We start from the raw sequence: 24,393 nt of genomic DNA on the forward strand, positions 1-24,393 counted from the left end.
GGGCTCTACACACCCTCCGCCAACCTAGTCCCCATATGGGGGACATGGGGAGAGCAACGAACTTGAACTCATGCTTCCTTCATGCCTGAGTGTCCAAGTTGCTCCTTTACACCTGACAGGGGGGGAGTTTCCCTGGTTGGACGTCGTAGTGCGTGGAAGGAACACGTTATTCCAACCAGTTCCTTTCCCCTCCATCAGGCGCCCCGGCTGGCCAGGGGGAGGCAGTTTAGAGACCAGGATTACTGCATGTTTTTTGTGAGGGTACCTACCCTAGGGGACAGGGGGAGAACATGCAAACTCCATACAGAAAGTACATTCTGATAACAATACTTTACTACCTTTACATTTTGAATTCCGGACTTTTATACTTGTTTGCAGTATTGAAACAAGCAAGTATACTTTTGCCACCACTGGCACACTCAGGATTTTACCGTGTTGACTGACACAAACGCAGTGGCGTGCACAGACATTTAGAGGGGCGGGTGCTCAAGTGAAAAAAAGGGCACCTTGTGCAGCGCGTGGAACCGGCCGGTTGCCTTAATAGTGTGAGATTTATAGGTTTTGGGACCTAAATAATATATTAGAAGCTTTTTTATCAAGAATTGATCAATGTCAACATGGTCCACATACTGTGGACTGTACACTGTAAAAAAAGGAAAAAATAGAAAAAAAAGAAAAGAAATAAAAAGCTTTTTTTTTCTTCCAAAGGGGCACATTTGTCCAGAGGGAAAAGGGGCAGGGGTAGCACCCCCTAGTGTCTATCTGTGCACGCCACTGACACAAACGGCTCACCTCAAACTTGCAGATGAACTCGGAGAAGATGCCAAAGAAGGCCTCGGAGCTGGTGCTCTTGCTGTCCTCGCCGAAGTACGTGGCCGTCTTGTTGAACTCCTCCACGGACCTCTGCTGCAGCGACTCCAGAGACTGCAGCGCCGGGTGCTTGGTCTCCAGGAAGTTCTGCAACGCCACGGTCAAGGCGCTATACACAACACTTAGCCGTAGTAGCACTTAGCCCTAGCCGCGACGACCTTGCAGTCGTATGCAAAGGCTAGATAGCATATTGTGTAGACATAGCACTCTATAGTGTATACTCATAGTTTCATTGTACAGATGTTCTACTGGTAAACGGATGTTAGGTTCTTAGTTTACATATGATCCTTGATTATTTGTATGTATTACCTTGTGTTGTTCTTGCTTTATCTGTAAGTGGCTCTGGATTAAGAGCGTCTGCTAAATGCCTAAATTGTAAATTGTTCAAAGGTATACGTCGATGCCAGGGCTTCTTGACGTGGGTGCCTTGAACCAAGTCCAGGAGTGCCTCGGAATACTTTGATAATGCTCAATGTCACTTCGGATTAACCACTTGACTCTCTATACTTAAAATAGAAATGGATTTATCGCCGGTGTTTTTGGGGGGATGGGGGGGGTCTGGTTCTGTGTTCAGCAAGGCATGCCGTTTTCAAACGGCAAAAACTTGGGAACGCAAGCTCCAAATCGACACGGACACCGACACGTGTCGGCGATAGACCGGCCGGGGAGCAGGGGAAAGAAAAAAACGCTAAGCGCAGTATGTCTTGAAAAATCACACCCGTGTGAACTGAGTGGTGTAAGGTCTTATATAGACTGATCAGCTGTGGTCTGACGTAATGTCTGACGTAATGAAATCACACCCGTGTGAACTGGGTGACCATAGCAACCATGCTAATTTTTTGGTACGAACAGACAGACAGACAAACAGACAGACACGTAAACTAACAAAGCCAGTTGTAGGAGTGGTTTACACCACTCAAAAAGGTAAGATAAACGAGGGGGAGAACAGAACAGCTGGGGACAAAATAAATCTGGCAGTGTATGAATGAAAGATTGCACATTGGGGGTGCGTTCGAAAATTCGCACCGGGAAAGTGCTCAGTATTTTTGAGTGCACAGCTCTCTCTCTCCTCCCTCTCTCTCTCTCTCTCTCTCTCTCTCTCTTGCGCTCTGTCTCTCTCTCAGGGAAGGAGGATACACTCATGACGACGGCGAAGCGGTCCTCCGCCGTAGCGGGCATCTTCTGACACACTGCCCTGATCTCCTGGATGGTGGAGTGGAGGTCGTCCAGGTCTGACGAGATGGTCCTCTGGTTCACTACACAGAGACACGTGTGTGTGTGTGTGTGTGTGTGTGTGTGTGTGTGTGCGTGCGTGCGTGCGTGTGTGCGTGCGTGCGTGCGTGCGTGCGTGCGTGCGTGCGTGCGTGCGTGCGTGCGTGCGTGCGTGCGTGTGTGCGTGCGTGCGTGCGTATGTGCGTTTGCATTGCAGGAGCGAGTGAAACAGAAGAAAGATAAACATAACTATTAATATGCTTATTGACAAACACAACCATAAAACGAACGTTGCATTAATTTGAGTTGTAGATATTTTTTGTGGCTTTCGCCTTTATTTATTTATTTTTTTTATAAAGGGATAGGCTGACAGGAAAAGGGGAGAGAGATGGGGGGGGTCCGGGGGTGACACGCAGTAAAGGCCGCCGGGATCGGGAGTCGAACCCGCAGCACACTGGCAGACTGGATTACCAGCCACACGAGCCGCCCGGGCCTTGTCATTTTTAAGGAAGCACATTTGGAGTTCAGGAGATGGAAACAAAATTCAATAGAATAGAGCACAGAAGTCCTGACGTCACCTATTCATCCCATGGTTTGGGGGAAGTATTTTCTCTATGGAGAATAACATTGGCTTTCTTAAAATCGTCTCATATGTCTCACCTAGGCTGGTAATTCGAGTCCCGATCCCGACGACCTTTGCTGGTGTCTTCCCCCCCCATCTCTCTCCCCCTTTCCTGTCAAACTACTGCAATCTATCAATAAAGGCAAAAAGCCCCCCAAATATCTTTAAAGGAGCATTCAGTGATTTGGGTGATTTGGAAAAAACCCTGGTCCACCCTGGTAACAAGATGTGCACATGCACACGCTCTACAGTGGGGGAAGTACAACAGACCAACAGCACGTGCACCAAGGCCCGCCCCACTCGATCATGATTGGAGGAAGGACCCTCTCATCCTGATTGGATGAAGGCTTTGCCACCCAAAGCCCAAACCGAAACTAGGGTTTTTTGACCCCAGGGGCTCACTGGGGACAGGGAGGAACTCCTTATATGGTCAGCACACTTTATAGTAGGGAGGATTATCCAAAAAATAAGAAAAAATAAGTGATATTTGAAGTGAAATCACTGAATATACCTTTAAAAAAAAATAGACAAATAGACAAATATTTGTCTATTAATAATTATGTAAACTAAAGATGTACCTTTGGCTGCGAGGGGAACCGTGGTCAGGTCTTTGGAGAAGTCCAGAACGTCAGGAAAGTGCTGACACAACGACTTGATCAGAATGTGCAGAAAGGTCGACTTCCCGTCCACCGTTTTGGTCGTGCTGAGCTGGGGGAGGAAGAGGCAGCGGGATCGTTTAATTAACCCATTTAGGCCTGACGTCGAAATTTAAAAAAACGTGTTCGGTGGTTCTCAACTCTTTTCACGTCAAGAACCCCCAGAATTATCTGTAATTGGCCGCGGACCCCCCCCCCCCCCATCTGAAAATGTTGTTCCAGGAACCCCTCAGAATCAAAGATATGAGTTAAAAACTAAAATAGCAGACCTACAAGTTCATAGCGCGCCACTCGGTGCCGCGCTATGAGCTTGTAGATCTGCTATTTTTCAACAGCTAAAGCATAACATAATGCTTAAAAACACCAAAAGGGGTTCCCGCCCCCAAAATGGGCTAAGCTCAATTTGTACCGTGCGTGAAGATCAGCTATTTTTAGGGGCTCGGTTGAGCGCTATGAATTTAAGTAAGCTTTCACTGGAAATGCCGGGATGGATTATCTGGAGGGAATTGGATGAAAGTCCATGGCTCTGTTTTTGATATTCCCCTCTGGTCATTGATTGTTTTATGTCCGACGGGGGTGTGTTTTATCTCTGCTTCTGATCAGACTGAATACAGTCATTTCCCTTTGGGAAATGTAGACTGATATTTCTGATAATTATGTTTGATGATAATATCACAATTTAATTAAACTTTTATATTAACCGCATCTTTTTATTTTTTTTACAACCCTGTGCATCAGAGGATCAAAGAAGGTTTGAATAAATAGACTTTTTTTTCCCTTTTAATGTTTTTATCCCACAATTTTGTAACCCATTTTTTCACCCAAGTGTCAATCATCTAATGTAATCCTGGGCTCTACATTCCCTCCGCCAACCTGGGGAGAGCAACGGACTGACCTCATGCTTCCTTCAATGCATGAGGAGTCCAAGCTGCTTCTTTTCACCTGACCGGTTGGACGTAGCGCGTCCAACCGGTCCCCCCAAGCTGGCCCCCTGGCCCCCAAGCTGGCCAGGGGGAGGCAGCTTAGAGACCAGGATTAATAAATGAATAAGTGCACTTTCTTTTATATTTTGTAAATATCTAATAATAACACGTCATACCTCAGTAAGGAAGTTGATTTTGAAGCCAGTAGTCTTGTTAGATTTAGGCTGACCGGTGTTCAAGTAGTTCCCCATCGCCAACACAAACTGTTACAACACAAGAAGCAATCACCATATAACTCTTGCCATATTTGTACTTTACTTGAGTATTTCCAATTTCCAATACTTTTACTTATACTCCAGTACATCTTAGAGGCAAATACTGTATGGAAGCATAAAGCTGCCAAAATTCAAATGAAATGGCAAATATGAATTACATTTTAGATTTATTTTTGTCTCATGAAATGCGTTAATGACCTGAAAATGAAAAAGCATTTCTCTTATTTCAATTGACTTTTCGTATTTTGCCATTTCATTTGAATTTTGGCAGCTTTATGCTTCCATATTACTGTACGTTTACTCTTTGGAAAACGTTAATTACGTACTTACAGAAACATGCATTAACCACTTCAGTCCTATATACATTTCGGCCATTTGAAAATAGCCGATCTACAAGATGCGGCGCATTGTGAACTGTATTTAAGTAAAATATGTGGGTACTTTTTCCAGCACTGGATAAAAGTGGACATGCATTTTGAAGGACAGACCGTAGTCGAGGTACAGTATGTAATGTAATGTAATTTAGATTTTATTTTTTATATTTAGTATACGCACCTCTAGAATCTTGGCCAGCTTCTTGCTGGTCTTCAGCTCCATGGAGGCGTTGTAAATGCACTCATAGCCTCCTCTCATCTCCTCAATCTTCTCCTGCAGGGAACACTTGAAGTGGAGGCTCTGCAGGCGCATCTTGTACTCTGGCACGGACAGCATCTGCATGGAGAACTCTCACACGTTAACATCTGGTACTCTGGGCACGGACAACATCTGCAGGAGAACGCTCACACGTTAACATCTGGTACTCTGGGAACGGACAACATCTGCAGGAGAACGCTCACACGTTAACATCTGGTACTCTGGGCACGGACAACATCTGCATGGAGAACTCTCACACGTTAACATCTGGTACTCTGGGAACGGACAGCATCTGCATGGAGAACTCTCACACGTTAACATCTGGTACTCTGGGAACGGACAACATCTGCATGGAGAACTCCCACACGTTAACATCTGGTACTCTGGGAACGGACAACATCTGCATGGAGAACTCCCACACGTTAACATCTGGTACTCTGGGAACGGACAGCATCTGCATGGAGAACTCTCACACGTTAACATTTCGTACTCTGGGAACAGACAACATCTGCATGGAGAACTCTCACACGTTAACATCTGGTACTCTGGGAACGGACAACATCTGCATGGAGAACTCCCACACGTTAACATCTGGTACTCTGGGCACGGACAACATCTGCATGGAGAACTCTCACACGTTAACATCTGGTACTCTGGGAACGGACAACATCTGCATGGAGAACTCTCACACGTTAACATCTGGTACTCTGGGATCGGACAACAAAAGTCGGCTCTTCGGTGCCACTGAAAATGTCTGACGAGCCGAAATCATTTCGGCACTACAACGGTAAAATAGGAGTATGAATCGGCCCTTAGACTCACTACGTTGAGAAAGGATGCGATCATGTCACCCTCCGGGCAATCTGAGAATCCCACCGGGCGGGAAAAAACAGCGACCCCCTGAGTCAACAGTCTGTCCTGAGAGACTTATACCCTCCGGGGGGGCCTGGGATGCAATACTGTACTCAGTACTGTACATTGTCATTGAAGTGGGACTCAAAATAACCCATCTAAAAGACCTTATTGGTCCCTGGACCCATTACATTGAAAACCTATTTATATCACTGTACTGTACATCTCATAGGAAAATATCATACTTTTACTACTTTTACATTTTGATACCATTAATACAGTCAATAATACTTTAGTACTTTCCACTGACTGCCGGTAATCCTTTCCAGTTGTTTTGTTGAAGAGAGAAGGATGAGTCTGAGGAGAGGTCGGAAGAAGAGGAGCTCACTATTGTTATAAATGTTTCTGTGTTTGACTGTCACCTGTTTCTGTGTTGAATTATATGTGTTTGACTGTCACCTGTTTCTGTGTTGAATTCTATGTGTTTGACCGTCACCTGTTTCTGTGTTGAATTCTATGTGTTTGACTGTCACCTGTTTCTGTGTTGAATTCTATGTGTTTGACTGTCACCTGTTTCTGTGTTGAATTATATGTGTTTGACTGTCACCTGTTTCTGTGTTGAATTATATGTGTTTGACTGTCACCTGTTTCTGTGTTGAATTCTATCTGTTTGACTGTCACCTGTTTCTGTGTTGAATTATATCTGTTTGACTGTCACCTGTTTCTGTGTTGAATTATATCTGTTTGACTGTCACCTGTTACTGTGTTGAATTATATCTGTTTGACTGTCACCTGTTTCTGTGTTGAATTCTATCTATTTGACTGTCACCTGTTTCTGTGTTGAATTCTATGTGTTTGACTGTCACCTATTTCTGTGTTAACCCATTCTGGGCGGGAACCCCTTTTTGTGTTAAAATAGCAGATCTACAAGATCTACAGATCTACAAGCTCATAGCGCGGCACCGAGTGCCGCGCTATAAGCTTGTTAGGTCTGCTATTTTAGAAAAATCGTGAAAATGTGCCTCAAATCTTTGAATATTCTTTCAGAGCAAACATTTTTAACTCAAATATTTGCTTCTGGGCAGGTCCCTGGAAAGACATATTTTCAGATGGGGGTCAGAGGCCAAATACATACATTTTTGGGAGTCCTTGACATGAAATTGTTTGAGAACGACTGACACAGAAACATAGGTTTTTCATTTTTTTAGAATCGTTTTCAGGTCTAAATGGGTTGAATTCCGGACTTTTACATGTAACAGCTAGTATTTCTACATTGCAGTATTTATACTTTTACTTGAGTAAAGAAAAAAAGAGCAGAGTCCAGTTTATACCTGCAGGACGAACTGGTCAGGCTCGCTGAGCTTGCCGGGGTCGTCTCGGTACTGGTCGTATCGTTTGACCTCCTCTGCGTCGGGGGCGTAGTTGAGCAGCTGCTTGATGTGTGCCGGTTCCAGCCGGTCCGTGGCCACGGTCAACAGGACCTTGCGCAGCTCCCCCGGGGACAGCTTCAGGTGGGCTATGAGGATGGCTGCAGGGGTCATGGCCAGAGGTCAGGGGTCACGGAGCGGATCTCTCACGCTTTATATTTTTTTCATTTTGGTTTATTGATGGGAATTCTCCACAAATATCCTTTCATTTGTCCTGCCATTTGCAGCCAGCCAATTGGGCTCCATCCCCTCCCATATTTCTCAGAGATCAGGGTTGATCTCTGAGAAATATGATTTCACCCAAAACCGATTTCACCCAACACCCTTTAGATATCACTATCCTGTCATTCTCATTTGATCAAGTAATGAGCAAGCCCACCTTTCTCTCTCCTATTAAAAGCTCGTACTATTAATATCACGTGTTAAAATGTTAACAGATGTTAACATTGAGGTACACGTTTGACGCAAGCGAGATAAAATAAACAGTTGTTTGAATTCCTACCAGTAGATCAAAATAGGAATATAATTTCTACTCACAGGCATTGTGTGCCTTCTTATGGGACAGAATCTCAACGACGTCTTTCTTCTTCTGAGCCAGACGTCTGTCTGGCTGAGGCGACGGCTGGGGGAAAGGCACTAGAAATCACAATCAGAATTATGTTAGTTAGTTATTGTCACATCATTCATGACACACAAATTAAATTCTTCTTTGTGGATGGAAGAGTTATATAGAATAGAATGTTAGAATACGGAAAGAGAGAGAATAGAGATGAAAGGAACAGAACAAAGCACTGTAAAGGTGCTCTCAGTATAGAGCACATCGCCACCAGGCCAAAAGGACATCCCGCTTCTGAACGAACCGATTTCATTCATTCATTCATTCATTCATCCATCCATCCATCCATCCATCCATCCATCCATCCATTCATTCATTCATTCATTCATTCACTCACCGAACAGGTGTACCCCTTTGGAGGGTGCAGTGACATGAACTCCAATGATTTGATATAAAAAAAAATCGCAACTCGTTGTGAGCTTGCAGATACGATATTCACTTTTAAAAAGAACGAGGGCAGGTTGAAAATTGTGAGGAAGAATCGAGACATACTGTCGACTGTATCAGCTGAGAGATACTGTATATTTATATTACAACGGCGAGGTCAATTATTAACAGTGCAATTTAAAACTGGGGGAGAAAAAAAAGAGGCTACTTCATGAATGTTTAATCCATTCTGGGCGGGAACCCCTTTTGGTGTTTTAAACATTATGTTGTAATTTAGCTATTGAAAAATAGCAGATCTACAAGCTCATAGCGCGCCACCGAGTGGCGCGCTACGAGCTTGTAGGTCTGCTATTTTTGAAAAATCATTAAAATGTGGCGCAAATCATTGAATATATATTACAGAGCGAACATTTTTAACTACAATATTTGCTTCTGGGGGCGTCCCTGGAACTACATATTTTGAGATGGGGGTCCGTGGCCCAATAGAGATAATTCTGGGGGTCCTTGACATGAAAAAAAAAAAATTAGGATTTAGAAGCCTTTTTTTTAATCGACCACAGTCCAAAATGGGTTAAGTTCACCAGTCATTCTGCACAGGCAGCAGATTGTGTGAATTAGCCGACTGCATCACTTAAGGCTCGAGTTAGTCCTCGCAGTATGCACTTTAATTGGTTCCTTTTCACTATTCATAAATGCTCCTGCCGTTTGAATCCTCAATAGGACCCTCAGGACATGGCTGGCCCACTGCTCGTTCCAAGAGTTACAAATAGGACAAAGCACAGACTCAACTCTGGCCATTTTCAAGTCGAAGTTTAAAAATCACACTTGTGTGAAGTGAGGGGCACCTTTTATCATGACGTCACACAAAGACATCATTTGCAATTTACTTGGCCTGAAAGTTTGTACCGAACAAAATTCATCATAAAAAGTCCACAGACACTGTGCAAAAAGCATGGAATGTGTATATATGTGTATATTACAGGAAACTCCCGTTAAACATTCCAACAAACTCCGGTAAACTCCCGAATTGTACCATCACACCTGTATATTACCGTATATTAACTGTATATGCTGCTAAACTTGAGGTTTCCGGGCAAAATACAGTGCCCATAATTGCTCATTAACTCCTCTTTTCACGCAGTGAGACTTGGCCACACACAGAGCCAGAAGTTGGAGGGGCTATAGCGCCACTCGAACAAAAACATTGAGGTCTTGTTTGAGCTAAAAAAAAACTAGTATTTGGTTGAGCCTTTAACATTTTTATTTTGTATTATTTGTTACGTCAAAAAGGTGGCAGAATTTGCTGTACTCTTTTGGAGTAATGGAACAGTGAAACAGACTTATGGTTATGGCCATTTTAGTAGCTTTAGTAAACGGCATTTCCTCTGATGAGAGGTAGAGGAAATTAATAAAGTAACCGAGATGTGTTCTGTCTATGGATGTTGAACCTAATAATTTCACTCGAGGAAAGTAATGTTTTTTTCCCCCCTTCTTCTTCCTCCCAACAGGGAGTTGTTTTAGAAAGTTCCGATCCTCCAGTCGCACCTCTGTGTTTATTCACTTAACCCATTTTGACCTGAGATCAGATTCTAAAAATGTCTTCTATATCCTGACAGTTTTCTGAAAAAGCTATGTTTCTATGTCAGTCGTTCTTCGATTTTTCAAAAATAGCAGACCTACAAGCTCGTAGCGTGCCACTCGGTGGCGCGCTATGAGCTTGTAGATCTGCTATTATTTAATAGCTAAATTATAACATAATGTTTAAAACACCAAAAGGGGTTCCCGCCCAATTAAGGAACCTAGGAGGAGAAGTCATTCAAAGAAAATACAGGGCCACCGATGGACAACAAGTGTTTTTTTTTCCTCCTCTGTGAATCATAACTGCGATGCTGAGGGTCACGAGATCATGCTGTCCAGCCAGTCCTCCAGGTCATCCTCAGTCACCTCCTGTTTGACCGGGGTGGAATCTAGAGACACCTCCTCCATCTTCTCTGGAAGTGCCTCCGCCCCTTCTTCAAGCTCTGCACGTTGCCGACTGTGGGATAACGGAAGTGCACGCGCTCCCGCATCGACGCGATCCCGAGCAGGAGTCTCTCCGTGCACGACGTCGACGGGCCGGGCTCCCGAGGAGGCCGACGTGGGCTTCTGTAAACCGAGCAGCTGGTCTAGCTCCGCGTCGTCCACCGCTGCAGGGCCCGTAGCCCGGGAAACTCCCCGGCTCGCGCCGACTCCTCCGAAAGCCGAGGCGAGCGGAGCGAACGCGGCGGCCTTATTAACCGCCACGTCCGGTTTCCGTGTCGTGGTCAAAGCGGGCAGCTCCACCGGTGTCGACGCCGGTACCAGCTCGGCCTCCAGGTTCAGTCTCTGGTGGAGAGGAATCTTCTGGAGGGACGCCGCCAGCGCCGGAAGGTCCACGCACGCGGCCGCCGCCGCCACCGCCGTCTGACCGGCCGCCGCCGCGAAGGAGTCCATTTCCCAGTCCTTCTCCTCCGCGAAGCGGAACTGGGCGAAGGAATCCCCCGCCGACTGCAGCAGCACATGGTAGTCCGTTCCTCTCCGCGTGGGGGCGGCGTTGCCGTCGGCGTCAGCCACGTCCTCTCGCTCCGACTCTGCGTATCGCTCCCAGTTGGACTGCAGCTTCCTCCTGGAGAACGCCTTCGTATCGGTCCCAGCATCATCATCATCGTCCTCATCCTCCTCCAGCACTGCGTTGTTTCCTTCGCCCGGGCCTCGACGCCCGCTCCCGCGGTGATGCTCCCTTCTCCCGCGGCCACAATGGTGGCCTCCGGCTCCTCTGCCCGCACGGCCTCCGCCTGAATCCTTTCCCCCACTCCCACTTCCACTCCCACCTCCTCCTCCTTTCGGATTGCCTCCCCTACCCATGGCCACTGTGGCCGGACGGCCATCCATTGCGTGCCAACAACAGACGGAAGCAAAAACAATCTAGACCGTTAACACCAAATACTCTGTACCATTGCACTTCGTAGTGCGTTTGTGTTCTGTGAAGCAACTTCACGTGGCCAGTCTGTGACGTCAGACACCATGGATACGACTTCACGTGGCCAGTCTGTGACGTCAGACACCTTGGATACGACTTCACGTGGCCACGCTGTGACGTCAGACACCTTGGATACGACTTCACGTGGCCAGTCTGTGACGTTAGACACCTTGGATACAAATCCACGTGGCCAGTCTGTGACGTCAGACACCTTGGATACGACTTCACGTGGCCAGTCTGTGACGTCAGACACCTTGGATACGACTTCACGTGGCCAGTCTGTGACGTTAGACACCTTGGATACGACTTCACGTGGCCAGTCTGTGACGTTAGACACCTTGGATACGACTCCACGTGGCCAGTCTGTGACGTCAGACACCTTGGATACGACTCCAGGGCCAGTCTGTGACGTCAGACACCTTGGATACGACTCCAGGGCCAGTCTGTGACGTCAGACACCTTGGATACGACTCCACGTGGCCAGTCTGTGACGTCAGACACCTTGGATACGACTTAATGTGGCCAGTCTGTGACGTCAGACACCTTGGATACGACTTCATGTGGCCAGTCTGTGACGTTAGACACAGGACTTCACGTGGCCACCGCAGTGGTGTCCTGTTAGAACTTAAACCAGGATGCTTCGACTTCTGCCTTCTCCCTGAAGCCGACCCTTGTTATATATTCTCCGACTATGCTTGTCACGATGACTAAGCCAGTTAGATCTATCCATATATGGTTCTACCACATCTATCTGATATCAGCACTAGGTCGGCTCGGGCCCAATATAGGGATTGTCATACTAGACATGTCATATGTCATATAGCCCAACGTCCTAGTCGGATATCCCTATATTGGGCCAGAGCCGACCTAGTGCTGATATCAGTTAGATGTGGTAGAACCATATATGGATAGATCTAACTGGCTTAGTCATCGTGACAAGCATAGTCGGAGAATATATGTGACCAAATTTGACTGAGAGACTGCCATTGGAATTTTTTTTATTTTCGTTTTTTCATTTCATATGAAAGCAGGGAATCATAGCTTCAAATTGACGTATTGGTTGTTCAGTTTGATCCACCAGTTTTGGAGATATGGCTTATAGAAAAATGTCTTGCAGGAGTAGTGGAAAAAAGACCAAGCAGAGAAAATGGACTTCTAAGCTTTAGTTCAGTGATCTGTGACTTTAGGGGGCGCTGTTTTCCCTTCATTCCTCCATTAGTCAACCAGCAGTGTTGCCATGTCTGCTTATTATAATTAGTTGGCCTTGTTTCTAAAGAAGAATAATGCATAGGCCTACTGTACCAATTTTATAATAATTTATAACCTGTTAATAAAAATGTATTTGACAAAAATAAAGTGTAGTTGATTATTTGGGCTTGTTTTTAAAGTGTAGTTGATTATGGACACATAATTAAAAAAACAGTAACCAACAGACAACAGGACAGTTTGCTCTCAAACCCTCCCAGCACAAATTGTGCCCTCTTGGCTCTTCTCTTAATGTTTCATTAGCCTGTTATTATTATTATTTGTCTGCAGACCCCCATCTGTAAATAATTTATGCCAGACACAAGATTTGTGTTGTTTGTATGCATGTAGATCTGCTATTTTCGCTTATTTTGGGCTTGTTTTCATATACCGGGTTGCTTATTTCTCTCGCAGAAACTGGCAACCCCGCAATGATAGCCGTTAGCTACATTTAGCTAATATATTGATATCAATCGTGTAGCTAAAACAAGTACATTATCGCGCTATATTACATATCGATGCGATCTGCGTTATTATGACCTTAATTTTCATGGCAGGTACATTCCAAAGCAACTAATAATAACCACGTTATGGTGACATAATGTTACAATGTTTACAATACATTCATTCGAGTCTTCTTCTTCTACTATTGGAAATAGGAAGCCATTTCCGCATTTTCCATTGTTGTGGTCAGCAGTGCCCCCAGCTGGAACATTAGCATGAATTAGCTTTAGGCGGACCAAAATAAACACACTTTTTACAAAATATCGTTGTTAATACTTCTTTCTGTGCTATTTCTGTTAGCCAGTTAGTAAAAGACTAGTATTATCTTCCAAAACGATTGTGTACAAAAAGGCGGATTTTAGCGGAATTTGCATACTTTAGCAAGGAAGCCGTATGTCTAGTTAGCATTGGTTAACCCAATGGTTATAACATTAGACATAGTGACATGTTTAAGCATTTATTTCATATTTATATGTCGATATCAGGTCTGACATTTATTTCAGACCTGCTCTAACATGACATGAATAATAATATAGCTTCAGAGTATTTTAGACAGAAAAATAAAAAAGGACAAAGAAAATAGTTTTTCAGCTGTCCTCGACAGTTGCCACCCCCGCGATGGCAGGCTCTATATCGCGTGTGGTCACATATAACAAGGGTCGGCTTCAGGGAGATGGCAGAAGTCGAAGCATCCTGGTTTAAGTTCTAACCGGACACCACTGCGGTGGGTTCTAACCTAAGTAATCAGCATTAGAGCTTTGAGCTATTTTATCACGCTGTGACGTCAGACACCTTGGATAGGACTTCACCCTACTACATGGTATCCAAGGTGACTGCGTAGTAACCTACGTAACGGCTCTGTTATAATCCCATCGCCCGGGGGGACACGTCACAAGTCAGAGAGGCAGAAACTTGCGGTATATGATCTACAGAGTGATTACGTGTGAAACCCATCCCGACCGTCTGAACCAGCAGTGTTCCGTTTGTTTTCGGGGACACATTTCAGCAAAACTACCCACAGAGAGAGAGAGAGAGAGAGAGAGAGAGAGAGAGAGAGAGAGAGAGAGAGAGAGAGAGAGACGCGACTCCAACGGAGGCTAAACTCCCAACGGGTCAACAATGGCACCCTCTCCTTTCTCGCTCCTTCCCGGTCGATGTACAGCCATGGCAGCCCGCCGCCGCCTGTGGAGGCCGTCGACCCAGCAGCTGGCCTTCCTCCTGCTGAGCGTTGGCTTCATCTGGGCCGTGATGACGCTGCCGCACCTCACCGCCCGGCACAGGGAGGAGGGGGGGATACCCTTCCAGTCGCCTGGTGGGGTCGGGGTCGCGGGGCACAAGGAGGGTGTACCCTTCCGGTCACCTGGTGGGGTCCCGGGCACACTTCTCCCCGCCCGGGACAAGTGTGAGCTTCCGCCTCTGGACGGCTTCCCTCACTGCGAGGCCAAGCTCGAGTGGATGAAAGACAGGTGGCGGTCGGACTCCTGCTACAGAGACCACGGCGTGGACGGATCGACCTGCTCCTTCGTCATCTACCTCAGCGAGGTGGAGAACTGGTGTCCTCGTTTACCCGGGAGGACAAAGACCCTCCTCGCCGGCGAGGCCCGGGACAGTCGAGGCGGACAGGCGGACGTCAGGACCACTCTTCGGGAGTTGTACGGGATGATGTCGGGCAGGGAGGAGCTTCGCTGGATGATGCTGAGAATCGAGCGCATGGAAGATCTGTGGGTCAGCGCCGTCCGCTCGCTGGCCGACAAACAGAACCTGGCCGGGCGCCAGAAGAAGAAGGTCCTGTTGCACCTGGGCCTGCAGTCCAGCATCCGCATGGCCGACCAGGCGTTCAGCGGCGGCCCGCTGGGAGAACTCGTCCAGTGGAGTGACCTCATCGCCACGCTGCACCTGCTGGGACACGACATCACCATCTCCGCCTCCCGGGCCGAGCTCAGAAAGGCGATGATGGGCGGCGGGACGGAGAAGTCCAGCTGCCCCGCCGCCCGGGGGGCGGCCGATCCACCGACCGATCTGATCTACATCGACATCGTGGGACTCGAAGAGTTCAGGGACGTCCTCGGAGCCTCCTGGGCTCGGTACCGGTGCGTGACGCGGGTTCTGGACAGCTTTGGGACGGAGCCGGCGTTCAACCACGCCGACCACGCGCGGTCCAACGGCCTCCAGACGCCGTGGGGAATGTGGGACCTCAACCCTCAGCAGTTTTACACCATGTTCCCCCACACTCCCGACAACAGTTTCCTGGGCTTCGTGGTGGAGCAGCAGCAGCAGCAGCAGCTTCCCACGAAGCGGAACCAGGCCGTCGTGTACGGAAAGGTGGACGACTTCTGGAGGGACAAGAAGAAATACCTGGACATCGTCCACAGATACATGGAGGTGCACGGCACCGTGCACGGCACAAGGCTCGCACACGTGCCCGACTACGTGAAGAACCATGGGTTACTTAGCGGCCGAGACCTACAGATCCTACTGCGAGAGAGCAAGTTGTTCGTGGGCCTATCATTCCCCTACGAGGGTCCAGCTCCTCTGGAGGCCATAGCCAATGGCTGCGCCTTCCTCAACCCCAAGTTCAAGCCGCCCAAGAGCAGCAAGAACTCTGACTTCTTCAGGAACAAGCCCACCCTGAGAGAGGTCACATCCCAGAATCCCTACGCAGAGGTGTACATCGGCAAGCCTCACGTGTGGACGGTCGACATGGATAACTCGGCCGAGGTGGAGAGAGCCCTCCGCTCAATCCTGAACCAGAAGATTGAGCCCTATATGCCCTACGAGTTCACCCCGGAGGGGATGCTGCAGAGAGTGAACGCCTTCATCGAGAACCAGGACTTCTGTCGCGGTGCGCCGACTTGGCCTCCTCTCAGCGCTCTGCGGGTGAAGATGGCGGACCCGGGCAGGTCCTGCGCGCAGGCGTGCCAGGAGGCCCGGCTCATCTGTGAGCCCTCCTTCTTTCGGCACCTCAACAATGTCGAGGATCTGGCCAGGTTCGGCGTGCGCTGTCAGACGACGCAGTCCAGTGCCGACACGGTGGTTCCAGCTTTCAGCGAGACGCGCCGCCACTGCGTCTTTCAGTCGGACCAACTCCTGTTCAGCTGTGCCGGGGCACACGCTTCACTGAAGCGGGCCTGTCCCTGCCGAGACTACGTGAAGGGACAGGTAGCCCTCTGCAAGGACTGCCTGTAGCGCCGCGGAAGGCTATATGCTGTATAGGTTGTATAGCCTTACCGAGTGTATAAAACACATTTATGTCAACCCACAAGACAATTTTAATATAGGTTTTTTTACGACTGTTGTCGAATTTGTGGTTAGAATTATGATTTTCTTGTAATATGGAATGGAGTCGTGTGCCAGGCAAAGCTGGGACTGTGGTTCTGAATGAATGCAAAACAGGTGTGACTAACCAGGCAGGCGATTGGAGGGGACACTTCCAGACGGCCAGTGATTGGTGGGGAGCATACAGGAGTGGCTAACGAGGACTGAGCTTCTACTTACAGAACGGAAGAGAACACATGTGTGACACGCAGGGAGAAAGACCCGTCATCCTCTTCTCCCTTCCGGCCACCACACTCCTTCTGTTATTTGTAGTTATAGGCCTACTTATGAGTTGTGATTAGTCCAGGTAATTTCGGCGCCATTCATGGTCATTTTCCATCCAATCACAGGTCCAATTTCTGTCCAATCACAGCGCCAATTTCGGCACTCAAAGTTCGACGCCATACATGAGCATTTTTCGGGGCCTCAAATTTGAGGCTCAAAAAAGTGTATTATTCATACACTGTTGACTAGGCGGATATGAGTTATGATTCTCTCTCTATTAGTCACATGTTGACGAGGAGGATATGAGTTATGATTCTCTCTCTATTAGTCACATGTTGACTAGGAGGATATGAGTTATGATTCTCTATTAGTCACATGTTGACTAGGAGGATATGAGTTATGATTCTCTCTCTCTATTAGTCACATGTTGACTAGGAGGATATGAGTTATGATTCTCTCTATATTAGTCACATGTTGACGAGGAGGATATGAGTTATTATTCTCTCTCTATTAGTCACATGTTGACTAGGAGGATATGAGTTATGATTCTCTCTCTATTAGTCACATGTTGACTAGGAGGATATGAGTTATGATTCTCTCTCTATTAGTCACATGTTGACTAGGAGGATATGAGTTATGATTCTCTCTCTATTAGTCACATGTTGACTAGGAGGATATGAGTTATGATTCTCTCTCTATTAGTCACATGTTGACTAGGAGGATATGAGTTATGATTCTCTCTCTATTAGTCACATGTTGACTAGGAGGATATGAGTTATGATTCTCTCTCTATTAGTCACATGTTGACTAGGAGGATATGAGTTATGATTCTCTCTCTATTAGTCACATGTTGACGAGGAGGATATGAGTTATGATTCTCTCTCTATTAGTCACATGTTGACTAGGAGGATATGAGTTATGATTCTCTATTAGTCACATGTTGACTAGGCGGATATGAGTTATGATTCTCTATTAGTCACATGTTGACTAGGAGGATATGAGTTATGATTCTGTCCCTTCCACCCCTTCCAGTCAAATGTTTGGTCACATTTGTCCCAAGAAGTCAAGATATTCATTTTGGGAAGTTAGTGTATTGATAAATCCATATATCCCCATACAGTTACTACGTGGAAGATCCCTGATGTCACCAGTATGATGTCATATTACCATAGTACCTCCATGTACTATGATAATGAATACTGCACTGGAAGTACACTAGATAGATGACTGATGGCGGATTTGGAGAGCACTACACCAGGCAGGGCCTGCTCAAGCGTCTCGAATACGGATGAACCCGCGCTGAAAAGGTCCTCGGCCGTCGTGGTGGTAGATTTTGGACTGAAAAGCACGGAGAAGGGACAGGTCTCAAACAAACCAGAAGCCACCCCGGGCCGCCAGGGGTCTTTGCTTAATTACGGGCAGCAAGAGGAGGCGGAGAAGGAGGAGGTTGATCCGGTGATGGCGGTGGTAGTCGAACAGACTCCACAGCCTCACAGCAGAGCTGTGGAAACACGTGAGAACGGCGCTCTTCATGGAACAAAGGGATGGGCTCCAGACGTTCTCGGGCACGGTGAAGAAAACACCAAAGAGGAGGACGACAGATCTTGGCATGCGGGCTCAACTTCCTACAGTTTCATCCAACGGCACACCACGAGAGAGACCGACCCGAGGACCATCCTGAAAGACCTGCTTCCGGACACCTCGCTTCCACCGGACCTAGATGACGTGACGTTGTGGCAGATCATCATTCGTATGTCAGAACTAGGGCCGGGACTTTAACGCGTTAATTGAGATTAATTAACTACAGAAAAATTAACGCGTTAAAAAAATTAACGCATTTTAATCGCACTACTTTTTTTCACCGCGGAACGTTGTCACTGGACAGTTTTCAGATGGACCGGCGCACCACCCAGTTCACCGAGTGAAGTGTCCGTTGTTACAGGGAGTGGAAACCACCCCCCTTTAGAATGGTATGCCCCAGCAGCATTGGGGGAACAATAACACCACCAGACAGTAGAGATGGGATTTATGGCTCTTTGAAGGGAGCCGGATCTCTGGGATCCGTTCCTTTCAAAGAGTCGTTCAAAAGACTGGCTCTTTTGAACGACGTTCCCGATGGGGGGGGGGGGGGGGCAAAAAAAAAAAAATGTCTGCCCAGTGTCCCCCCCAGTGCCTCCCCAGTACCTCCCCAATATCTGCCCAGGGCCTCCCTAGGGACTCCCCACTCCCCAGTGCCTCCCCAGTGTCTCCCCAGTGCCCCCCCCCCAGTTGAAACCCCCCTGCCCCCCTCCTCCTCTAAAAAGGAACGGCTCCCTACTGTGAACCGGATCCCATCGTTCCTTTCAAAGAGCCGTTCAAAAGATCCGACTCGTTCACGAACGTCACATCTCTACCAGACAGTTCACCAGACCGGGGGAAGCCGCTGAGATCACTTTGCTTGTCCCCGTGGATTGGAAATAGGATTTAAAAGGCTATCCGATGATAGCGTGGATTACAGCACAGTTGTGTGCAATTATTCAATAAAGAATTCGCATATCACCGAAGACCGCACCTCGTCAAGCCTCCAGTATCGGCTCGATGCGAAACATGTTGCACCGAGCCTAGCCTGGAAGCTAACGTCAACAACAGTAGCTCTGGTCCTTAGCGTAGTTAGGACTCAGGAGGAGTTCTATGGTACTTAATTTGATCCTTTCCCCTCACACCCGCGGAAGTGCAGGCTGTGCAGCCCCTTGTTTTTAGCACAACAAAATATGTGAAAGCCTACTTTCCTCCTTCTAACACTATGGATCAGAGCTAACGTCATTCCAACTACCAGTAGCAATTCAAGGACCCGACCAGATGACATGGTTTCTAACTAAACGGTTATGGCCAAATAAAATGTAAAATCTGTTAATGGCTGTTACTGTATGTCCACGGAAGCAACACAGAGGTGCTTTGTTATGGTCATGTCACTTTGCTGCACCAAGCCCCCCCCCCAACCCTGTGGAATGCATTCCCCAAACACTCAGAGACATGCCCCCACCATCCAAACCTTCAATATTGCTTTCCCCAGCTATTTCATCTATTTAATTCAGTTTTTTCTCTAATAAAGTTGTTTTTGATTTATCATGTCCCCCTTGTAAAGCATTTTTTTGTACTCAGAAAAGCTTTATATAAATTATTAAATTTGAGATATTATTATAATTTATTACCCCTATTATTACTACAAAAACAATGTTTTATTGCTTAAACTTATGTATTCACTATTCATTGATTCACTAGTATACCAAAATCCATTTAAAAAAATAGCTTTCTCACTGTTCTCGGGTCAAATAATGATATGCGATTAAAATGCGATTAATCGAGATTAATTAACTACAAAGCCTCTGATTAATTAGATTAAATTTTTTAATCGAGTCCCAGCTCTAGTCAGAACCTCCGAGAAGAAAGAAGCGCGAGGACATTAACACCCTGGAGGATGTGGTCAGGCTGCTCCGCCAAAGCAAAAAGATCCTCGTTCTGACCGGTGCCGGGGTGTCCGTTTCATGTGGAATACCCGACTTTCGTTCCAGGGACGGTATTTATGCAAGGCTCGCTGTGGACTTCCCGGATCTTCCAGACCCACATGCAATGTTTGATGTCGAGTTCTTCAGAAGAAACCCGAGACCCTTCTTCAAATTTGCAAAGGAGATTTACCCAGGGCAGTTCCGGCCATCACCCTGTCACAGGTTCATATCTATGCTGGATAAGCAGCGGAAGCTTTTACGCAACTACACGCAGAACATTGATACTTTAGAACAGGTGGCCGGTGTTCAGAGGATCGTCCAGTGTCACGGGTCATTTGCGACTGCAGGATGTTTCGTCTGCAAACACAAAGTGGATTGTGAGGCTATAAGGGAAGACATCTTTAACCAGGTCGTTCCCCGATGTCCGCGATGTCCCCCAGATACCCCCTTGGCAATCATGAAGCCTGACATTGTCTTTTTCGGAGAGGATCTTCCAGAAATGTTCCACAGGGCCATGGAGCAGGATAAGGAGGAGGTGGACCTTTTAATAGTAATCGGCTCATCGCTTACAGTCCAACCGGTTGCTCTCATCCCAGAGTCCATTCCTCACGATGTGCCTCAGATACTGATAAATCGAGAACAGCTACCTCACCTCAACTTCGACGTGGAGCTACTAGGGGACTGTGACGTCATCGTTAAAGAGCTTTGTCACCGACTGGCTGGGGAATTTGAGCAGCTGTGCGACAATGCCTTAAGTCTCAATGAAGTAACAGAAGAAAACCATCGATTACCAGCTCCCACAGAGCAGCGTTCCGGAAAGCACGTGCAGGAGGAGAATAGCCCATGTAATACAGGCTCAGTCAAGCCATCAGATGAGACAGAAGGTGTCACAAAGACTGATGATGTACCACCCCCAGAGCCTTCTCCAACTTCTCCGCACCCGAGAACTGCGTCTTCAGAACCAATGGAGGGCGTGCGAAAAGAAGCCGCAGAGGTAATACAAGAACGAAACTCCAACCTCGAGGTTGGCAGACGATGCTGGACCGGTCAAACCAGCAGAATTCCAATAAGCACACGACTTAAGACATGTCAGTACCTGTTCCAGGCACCGAATTGCTACATCTTCCGTGGGGCCCAAGTATCCTCTGACTCTGAAGATGGGACGTCAAGCTCCTGTGGAAGCGAGAGTGAGGACTCGTGCTGCAGCGCTGACGGCGCGGAGGAAGAGGAGAGCGAATAAACAAAGGGGGCACAATATCACACAAGCTAACTTCACAAGTACTCTGACAACGGGAACAATGGGTACTCTGATACGGGATCCGCTCTTAATTCCGACGGCACATTAGTCCGACAACGTGGCTTTAATGATAATGAATTGCATTTTTATAGCGCTTTTCCAAGTGCTCAAAACGCTTTACAATGGTTCATTCATTCATACATTGGGAGGTGAAGCGACGAACAGTCGACCCCAGCGTCCTCACTTCCCACATTCACACACCAATGGTGGCGAGGCTCACACCGACTGACTCATTGGAGGCAATGTGGGGTTCAGTGTCTTGCCCAAGGACAATTCGACATGTGGACAGGAGGAGGAGCCGGGATTCGAACCACCGACCCAGGGATCATTGGATGACCTGATCTACCTCCTGAGCCACAGCCGCCCACACGCTTTGCGTGCAGTTAGGGTTAGCGACAGGAATAGTATAATGCGTCGTCGGGATAATGATGCTGACCCCTCTGACAACGGGTACCACGAGTTTGATAACCAGAGGGACATGCGTTCGGGCTTTCAATCGGCCTAGTTTTGACAGTGGCTGATCAAAGCATTCGATGTACTCCACACAAGATATGCATTCATCACAGAAACAAAAAAAGTAGGGGGGATGAGTTGTTCAGACTCTACGTTCATATGGAAATGTGAACATCCACATCTACTCACCGGCACTTTTCTGTGTCCCAAAGTGCAGCTCCAAATCCAGATATTTCACCATGTCGTTCAGTTTGTCATAGTCGGAATTCTCACCCAGCTGGAAGAAAAGAAAACTGCAATGTATAAAGTCATATTTATACATTGGTACTGCATAGTCGAGTGGAATTATCATTCAAAGTGTTTAAAAGTTATTTTCATGCTTCTGTTACCTATGTAGCCCAGTGGCATGTATGCCTGTAGTTCTATGTCAGGGGTGGGCAACTGGCGGCCCGGGGGCCACATGCGGCCCCCACCTTCACTTAATGCGGCCCTCAGGTTAATGTCAGAATACTGATATAATATTGGTTTCAGCTTCATTCCACAACATGCAAACATGACCCGCTTTAATTACTTCAGTCTAAATTAGTAGCTCAATGCTTAATTAAAGGCATTTGAAATTACATAAAAATGTTAATTTTCAGGATTCCAATTCAAAAATAGCAAAAAATAATGCAAGATTTCAATTCGAATATAGCAAAAATAATTTTTTGCTACGACAGTAATATATGGCCCTAGGGAGTGAGTGTGGAAATATAGTGGCCCTGTCCATCGTCAAAGTTGCCCACCCCTGTTCTATGTAAATCCACCAGGTGGCACTGCCACTTTATGAGTGCCATGTTCTGGGGGTCAAGGGTTACACTGAAAAACGTCTTGAATAATAAGAAGCAACCTGCGTTTGTGGGGATTCTTTGAGAAGATCTTGATGGTAAAAATGCAATACTTTCATTGTATATTTTCAGATACACATGTAAACACATTCTTGATGCAGTATAGTATGAGTGTATTTCCAGATGATTAAGAATACATGTTGTTGATGGTTGCAGATTGTAAACAAGAGGTGAAAGCTGAACTAGTAGTTATATCAACTTGGTTGAGTTTCTGTGTCTTTAGTCTTAAGTACTGCTTCTTTGTATGTCTATTTCTACATTAAGTAAATTGTAAGGTTGATCTCACTATAGAGGTTGCTGATAATGTTGTGAATGTAATGTGTTTCTCAGTGGAAAGGCGTGAAGCTTGGGAGACCAGTGTTTGCTCAGTGTGTGAGTTACCATTCCTCATACACTGTTTGTGGTGAGTTTTAGGTTTAACTCACAATTCATGTAATTTTACTTTTGTTTCATTGAAATGGAATATCTCATTTCATTGTGGTATCTTTCCTCTTTGTTTTATCTAGATAGAGCCACTACCGTATTTTGTTTAGATTTATTTTATGTTACAGCCAGGCTTGCATGCCATATTTGCCAAACTGGCATTCTTTACACAAATAAGACACACCAACACCAACTTATTGGGAAATAAAGAACCCCAATATATGTCTGTGTCCTGTGCCCTATTTCCAAGGCTACACCTATAAGCCTTCCTCCTGACCACTAGAGGCAGTGCGTTTAGCTTGGGATACCTCTAGCGGTCATACACAATTCATAGAACCATGTTTACGTTTTGTTAAAGGGGCATTTCACTAATGTTACACCCCCCATCTTGTTTTATAGATATAATATATAATACCGCTGTAGCATCACGGAGGTGAATGTAAAGTTCCTCCTGGACTACGATGGACTACAACTAGGGATGTCCCGATCACATTTGTTTTTGCTTCGGTCCGATTCTGATCATTTGATTTTGTAGTATCTGCCGATACCGATTTCTCCCGATCCGATATAATCTTATTTTTATAGAACACTTATGCTATATCGCAATAGTACAATACCGAACATCACAGACAATATCTGTGGATATCAGCCGATTCGACCGTTATCATACCATCTTATGGGCCCAGTATGTCCCGTTATCATACCATCTTATGGGCCCAGTATGTCCCGTTATCATACCATCTTATGGGCCCAGTATGTCCCGTTATCATACCATCTTATGGGCCCAGTATGTCCCGTTATCATACCATCTTATGGGCCCAGTATGGCCATACTGGCATACTCACCATAGCCTGGTCAAGGTTTCCCCCTGGTGGACGTGTCATTTCCAACTATTGTCGGCGCATGGAAACTAGGGGCTACTACTAATATATACTATTCTCTGCCTATCGGGACGTAACTCGGACGGTGCTGAGTCGGGTCTGGTCGCCTTCGCAACGCTCGGCACGGCGACTCGCTCGCCTAGCGCCTCGCTCGGCGGTGCCTCATGTAGCTCAAGGCCACCAGACACGGCGCGCCTCCGTCAGGAC

At 46.7% G+C, this 24,393-nt stretch overlaps 2 protein-coding genes and 1 pseudogene across 3 annotated transcripts in view; 2 read left to right on the forward strand and 1 right to left on the reverse strand.

Moving 5' to 3' along the window:
• The window catches only part of grid2ipa (glutamate receptor, ionotropic, delta 2 (Grid2) interacting protein, a), a gene marked incomplete at both ends in the record, with an annotated part of 153,290 nt that overhangs the window by 1,881 nt on the left and 127,016 nt on the right, over positions 1–24,393 (reverse strand). Inside the window, 8 exons of the mRNA XM_079520927.1 lie at positions 793–957; positions 2,008–2,126; positions 3,283–3,412; positions 4,460–4,546; positions 5,114–5,269; positions 7,375–7,571; positions 8,008–8,106; positions 22,185–22,272. Coding sequence (XP_079377053.1) covers positions 793–957; positions 2,008–2,126; positions 3,283–3,412; positions 4,460–4,546; positions 5,114–5,269; positions 7,375–7,571; positions 8,008–8,106; positions 22,185–22,272 — 1,041 coding nt within the window. The remainder of the gene's footprint in view (positions 1–792; positions 958–2,007; positions 2,127–3,282; positions 3,413–4,459; positions 4,547–5,113; positions 5,270–7,374; positions 7,572–8,007; positions 8,107–22,184; positions 22,273–24,393) is intronic.
• LOC306936254 (alpha-1,6-mannosylglycoprotein 6-beta-N-acetylglucosaminyltransferase A-like) lies at positions 14,385–16,406 on the forward strand (the record flags this gene model as incomplete). The annotated part of the gene is made up of 1 exon (XM_079519746.1): positions 14,385–16,406. One exon carries the CDS (start codon positions 14,385–14,387, stop codon positions 16,404–16,406), a length of 2,022 nt encoding a protein of 673 aa, XP_079375872.1.
• LOC306936255 (NAD-dependent protein deacetylase sirtuin-1-like) lies at positions 17,991–21,485 on the forward strand (annotated as a pseudogene). The gene is made up of 2 exons: positions 17,991–18,510; positions 20,163–21,485. The product of its transcript is annotated as an NAD-dependent protein deacetylase sirtuin-1-like (transcript).

This window comes from Electrona antarctica (genome assembly GCF_951216825.1).
Source record: "Electrona antarctica genome assembly, chromosome: 14".
Taxonomy (NCBI): Eukaryota; Metazoa; Chordata; class Actinopteri; order Myctophiformes; family Myctophidae; genus Electrona; species Electrona antarctica.